The sequence below is a fragment of the Plasmodium inui genome (assembly GCF_000524495.1).
Source record: "Plasmodium inui San Antonio 1 unplaced genomic scaffold supercont1.10, whole genome shotgun sequence".
NCBI classification, from domain to species: Eukaryota; Apicomplexa; class Aconoidasida; order Haemosporida; family Plasmodiidae; genus Plasmodium; species Plasmodium inui.
Genome location: NW_008481844.1, coordinates 285,654 through 292,216, shown reverse-complemented (window position 1 = coordinate 292,216; position 6,563 = coordinate 285,654). Strand labels below are relative to the sequence as shown.

General features: G+C 45.6%; 1 protein-coding gene across 1 annotated transcript in view; it reads right to left on the bottom strand.

The window, feature by feature from the left end:
• Window positions 1–5,522, bottom strand: part of C922_02773 (hypothetical protein) — a gene marked incomplete at both ends in the record, with an annotated part of 10,950 nt that extends 5,428 nt beyond the window's left edge. Inside the window, one exon of the mRNA XM_008818372.1 lies at window positions 363–5,522. Within this exon, the coding sequence (XP_008816594.1) occupies window positions 363–5,522 (5,160 nt within the window). The remainder of the gene's footprint in view (window positions 1–362) is intronic.
• Between the last annotated feature and the right edge of the window lie 1,041 nt (window positions 5,523–6,563).

Here is a 6,563-nt window from a genome sequence, read left to right as displayed (position 1 = left end):
ATGCAGAGGGGTGATGTAGAGGAGTGATGCAGAGGGGTGATGTAGAGGAGTGATGCAGAGGGGTGATGCAGAGGGGTGATGCAGAGGGGTGATGTGCAGGAGTGATGCAGAGGGGTGATGTGCAGGAGTGATGCAGAGGGGTGATGTGCAGGAGTGGTGTGCAGGAGTGATGCAGAGGAGTGATGTAGAGGAGTGATGTAGAGGAGTGATGCAAAGGGACGATGCAGAGGAATGATGGATACGGTTTGGTGAACACACGTAATGTACTATTTTAGTGGGCTAGCTCAATCGACTATCTCAATGAGCAGACGCGCTTCACTCCGCTTCGCCCGCTGCGATTCGCCTCCTCTCACTTCTTTTACCTTTGGAATCACGCTCAGGGTGACCTTCGAAAATAAACTCAATATCAAGTGAGAAGTGTCGAAGAGGGAAAAAATCTGATTCGAAATGTTCGCACAGATACTGTTGACTTCATGCAAAAAGGACAGCTGAGAAGAAGCCTCCAGCAGAAGGGAAAAGAGAAGAAGGATGCGATTGACCACCTGCTCGTTCAGTTTCCTAAAATGTGGAGTCTTCACCGAACGACATCCCAAGTGGGAATACCTATCTTTGTAGTAATTCTCCACATACTCATTAATGAGGAAATTAAAAACGGAGTAAAATCCACCTGACTTGTTCAGGTTATATTGGAACAAATTGTCTTTCTTGCCTGACTGTTCATAATGCATGAGTAAAAAGTCGCTGAGGAAGAAGACGTAATTATTTTGCAGGACGATTTTTAGGAAATTTTTTATGTGATTGAAAAATCTGGAAAAGGTGAAATGGTATCTCTCTACGGGTGATAACTGCTGCATTTCCTCTTCAAATGTTGCCTTTTGGATAGTGGAGTTTCCATTAACTGAGGAACCATTCATATTGAAGTTCACTGTGGATGGGTGAAGCAGCCGCTCAACCTTCCCCGCACGATGACTCCGTTGCGCATTCCTTTGCAAGTTATCCATGTGGGTAGAATGTATATTTCCCCTCTCATTGGCAAATCCATTCTGACGAGAATTTATAATTCCCCCTGGAGAATCACCCCTGTTAGAGAAAACGTTGCTACTGCTTATCCCCTTCCAATCGTAATTCTCTTTTTCAAGAAGCATAATGTCGTCCAAGTACTCCATGGTGTAACAATTGTTGGTCTGATTCCTTGTGTCTCTTTCTATTTGAAAAATATTGACTCTCTTTGTAGAATATAGCTCCGGCTTGTTCATCAAGGTCTTATGATTAATAATGATATTCCTCATGAAGCTGTTAAAGATGGCTGACGGGTGTTTCTTCCCATCTTGTTTGCAGAAGGAGATGGATTGATTTTTCTGCTCGGAGGGGAAGTGAAGCATCTCCTGCTCCTCCATTGTGTCTTCTCTCCGGTGGGTATAGTCCCCACTTCGTAGCTTCAAAAACGGAGAAGCCATCGCTGAGGTTGCGGTCAAAGAATTGCTCACCTCACTATGCACATCTCTCAGCCTTTGCAAATTTACCATTTTCATCATCTTCAGCATGTAGTTTATAATCGATATTGATATATTTAGGATGGAGAATTTTGTCAGCTTAAAAATGAAGGAGGAGGAGAAATTCTCGGTGAATATCCTGTTAATATATTTCGAGAAGAGGAAAAAATAGAAATCATCAAAACTGCTATAGATGGTGTACATTTTTTTATTTTTCAAGAAAGTGTTTATCTGCAGGAAGTATCGTCTCAAAAATTTGTACAATGAGAGAAAGAAGAGCTTCACCAATTTCTTAATGTCAATGTCCTTCTCCCTTTTAAAGGTCTTGTCGGAGTGGGTGAAGACCCAGGTGACCCACTTCCTTTGGAGCATCTCCACGCTGTCTAGCATCTGGAGCACTTTGTTTTGGAAGGACTTGTACACTTCCTGATGGAAGTAGTCACTGCCTCTCCGTTTTATAATTTTCTGAAATATTTTTAAAATTGCCTCGGTGCAGGGGTAGATTTTTTTTTTTTTCTCCTCTTCGTATACCCTGAGGAGGTCTCCGATGAAGCTCGCTTTGTGGTCTTCCACTTGGAACAGGTGCATCAGCGTTACTATGAAGATTTCTTCCAGGCTGAAGTTCTCCGAGGTGTGTTCGTGCGGGAAGCAGCGACGGGAGAAGTTTTCTTCTTTGGGGCCGTCCGAGAAGTTGCTCTGGTTGTCGTGATCACTTTGGCCACTTCGATCGCTGAGACTGGTATCGCTCTCGCTGTCCCTGTCACTGTCCCTGTCACTGCCCATCTCACTGCCCATCTCGCTGCCACTCTCGCTGCCACTCTCGCTGCCACTCTCTCTGTCATCCCCGCTTCCCTTCATGCTTCCCTTCGAGCCTCCCTTCATGCTTCCCCTCCCTGGGGCGGCCAACCGCACCTGGCGCACCTCGTCCATCAGGATGAAGATCTTCAAGAAGGAGATGTCGATGCGGAAGTTCTCCTTGATGTCCATTTGGTCCCTCTCGTACTTGAAGTTGGCTAAGTCGCCGTAATTGCCGCTCCCCCCGGTGTAATTCTCCGAAGCGAAGTTAAGCGCGAGGGGGTCGCCATCACGGTCGCTATGATCGTCATCCCCCTGGTCCTCCTTTTCACTCGTGTGTGTGTTTTCCCTGTCGGAGGAGCTAAACATGTTCCGTTGTTTCTGCTGAGCTCCGTCCCTCTTCTCCCAGCGCAGCAGATCTTCATGTTCGAGATGAGAAAAAATTTGAAAAATGTAAGCATTGAGTTTGTTAATATTGATCTTTTTCAGAAGAAAAAGTAAACAAATTGCTATTTCTTCATTTACTCCATTCATCTCTTTATACTTCAATGAGAAAAAAAAAAGAAACGTGAATAGACTGACAAAGCTGTTGAAGATATCATAACTCAAGCCGAAATAATTATTTAACTTTATTTCGATCAGGACATGGAAACATTTGTTGATTTTTAAAATTTTACAAAAAAAAAGAATAATATACTGGAAGGTGGGGAAGAAATCCTCTCCAAGGAAATCCTTCCTCCTGTTATTGAGAAAATTGCTGTAGATATATTTGCAATAAAAGTCGAGTAAGATGTAATAGTATTCCATATAAGTGATAAAAACGGTACTCGGATTTAACTTCTTCCTTTTGAGCGTCTCCATTATCTTGAAGTAGAGAGAATTTTCCAGAATGGTCACAATAAACTCCTCCGTCGTGTTAACAGCCATCATTCTGTTGTCATTCCTCCTCGAAATGGTATCGATCCTCTTTACCACTTGGTTGAAACTGACTAAATTGGCACTCGTCCCGATGAGAGCCTTCAAAATTCTATATATTGACAACAAGTTATGATTGAAGATGATGAGGTGCTCCACGGAGGAGTCGCTAATTTTGCTGTAAAACATTTCTAATAGGAGACGATTAACATTTTGCAGAATCACGGGGTGGTATAAGGAGCTGTCTCGATGGGTACCTCCCCCCATGGGAAGATTCCCCTCTTCAAAGGTGGCGCTCCCCCCCCGGTGGAGGTTGTCCTTGCTGGATCGGCCATACCACTTCAAATAATCGTAGGAAAAGAAAAGAGTCGAAATTTCAAGCAGGATATTTTTACTTTCTATGGAGATGTAGGAAGACACGATTTTCCTCCTCTCCTGCTGGGTGGTGACAATTTCGGTGCTACTATAACTGAAGTCGTAAAAGAAGTATCTGTGTGCGTACAGGTCGAATTCAGACTGAGTGTCGTCCTCCTGTAGGTATTCCATGCACAGGCGGATGTTCTTCCCCTGTTTTAATATATCCTGGCTAAACAAAATGTAGTCATCTTTCCTGCACAGGCATATGCATATCTTCAGAAACAATTTCAAGTTTATCGTTTTTTTAAAAAATTCCTTCTTCTCGATATGCTTCTTCATATTCTTTATGAGGGAGAAGTTTATGTCTCTTTCGGACATGGAGGTGAAGCCTACGTGGCGCATCCTCCCTCTGACTTTCGCTTTGTCCTCTGTCACGCAGTTGGAGGAGGAGAAATCGTCTCTCCGATCTGCGGCTCCCACTGCTGTGGCTCCCACTGCTGCGGCTGCTCTCGCTCCCATTGGAGGGTTCTTTCCCCCTCTTCCGTCATAGTACTGTGGGTGCTCACTCCGACGGGATCTTTCCCATTTGGGATCTCTACCCAACATGTCGACGCCTCCTCCGCTTCCCCTCTCCTCTGTGTTATCCGAACAACTGTTATTGTTGTTCCCGAAATCTGTGTCGTCGTCGAAGGGGAGGACGTCACCTTCCCTTTCTCCCTCTGTGCAAAGAGCATTGTTAAGCACACGCAGGATCATCCTCTTGTAGACGAAGTTGTCCTCCATGAGGCAGAAGCGGCTGATCAGTTCATACAGGTGAGGTAGACACTGGGCTACCATGCGGATGTTCTCCTCGTAGTTTTTAACATTGTTCTCATCATTAAAGAGGAAGAAAAATTTCATTAAAATGGCTGACTGGGGGGACACACCCTTCACAAGTTGGCTGTGATCTTCCCAAGTCAGGAGATTACTCACTGAAGCGATGAGGAATATTATGGAGTATTCTTTCTGCAGGAGGGTGCTCGTAACGATGTCGCTGTGGGGGGAGTCTCCCCCAATTGCTCCTCCAGCTGCTTCTCCCGTCGCTCCTCCATCTGCTCCTCCCTCCGATACACATATCAAACCGTGGCTGTCTACATGAGAAGAGGACAAAAACATACTCACCATGGGCTTCAAATTGTATTTTGAAAAAATATTCTGTCTCAACTGCATGTAAAAAAAAATATTAATGCAACAAATCTGAACGTTCAGAAAAAGGATAATATATTTATATACCCATGTCCTGTTCTCCACGTCTGTCTTCTTAATCATTTCAAAATAATTGTTTGTATCTTTGTATGTGTCGAAGTATATCTGTAGAAGCTGCTGGATGTTCAGTTTTCCTTCCAGCACCTCGAACAGAAGGTACAGGAAGTTCCTCTCGAACGCCAGATCTTCCGCTTTGTAATTCGGGTAGGCATAAAACACAGCGCACCCCTTCAGCACACACATCACATTTTTGAAGAGGTAAAAATATTCATCGCAATATATGTCGTGCAGTTTGCTCATTTGGATATCGTCGACATTTTTCTCCAGGTGCTCGAAGAGCCGCTCCTCGGCAGCGGCGTCGCCTCCGTCATGGCCGCCATCCCTGCTATAATCATTCACATCGCTCCGCTGACCGCCCCCGCAGTTGGCGGCCGAGCACAGCTCCTCCTGAAAGTACACCCGCATGCAGTGAACCAGCAGCTCCTTGGAGAATCCAAAGAAATACGATTTGGAATCACTGAAGCTTAGATTCTCATTAATAAACTGCTGCAGCTTAATGGAAATAATTTCTTGCCGCTTGTTGTCCGTGCCCAGGTAGGTCAGCAGCTTGCAGTACCTCCTCTCGAAGGCTCTCAGGATTCCCCTCTCCTGTCCTCTGTAACTGTTTGTTGACAGCAGCTCGTAAATTTTTTTATTCGACAGGTAGGGTTCCGCCATTGTGACTGTTTCTCTCGGGGAGAAGGGGGGAGAAGCAAAAGGCGAAGCTTCCTTCCCTTTTTGCAACTACGACAAAGGGGCTGCTCCCGAGAGGAGACTCCTCTTTGGGGGGTGGGGCACTGCTAACCGGTTTGGCCCTCACATGTAGTCCCCTACAGATAGTAAAAACTGTCTTTTCAAAATGACCCAGGGGGGAACTTGCGGCATGCTCACGGCATATATCTTCACGCAGAGCAGGTAAGCGGAGGCACAGCTAACTAATACGCATGTGTGTGGCAATTATTCCCCTCTCTTTATTATGCCCCTCTTTTTTGCTTTCTCAAATGAGGGACGTTGCGCGGGGTACTGGTGGCAGTCCTCCACAAAGCTGGTCAGCTAGGAAGGAATCCGGGGACGCAACAGAGGTGGTGATGACTCGTTGTGGCTGCTCCTTTTTCCCGCTCGTTGTGAGCCGTCTTTGGGGGGAGCCTCTCGATCAGCCAAGGGGGGTCGCCCGAGCTGCAGTATGCATGGCGAGAGAATCTCCCCCTCTGCTCAGATTGGGTAAAACGCAAAGATATACAAAAAATGGAAAAAATAAAATAAAAAAAAGCGCAATGCGCAAAATGCGAACAAGTGGAACAAATGAAAAAGGCCCCTTCGCTTGGCAGTTCGCTCAAATGGTTTCCTTTTTTTGGAAATTTTCGGCAAACTCCTTTGCTCCTCTTTTGTTCAACTTTTTGCGCCTTCTTTGTTCAAATTTTTTCGCCTTTTTTCCCCACGGTTTTTCCCACTTTTCTGTGAAGGTAAACCCCGTCGTATGCATGTCGACTTGGCTTCCTACACAAGAAACCATTTAAAGAGGCGGTTGTTCTGGTTCCACGTGGTGCGCGCCGCGGCACTTACCTGAAAGGAGCCAGCTTCCCTGTTCGGACGCCACGAATACGGGTGCAAATCCGTTCAAAACGCGTTCAAATGGATAATTACCCCTGCGCAGTCGGTGTGGCCGCTGCACTCCATCCTGTCCAACAGCAAGTCCGACAGAAGAAAAAAAAAAAAAAA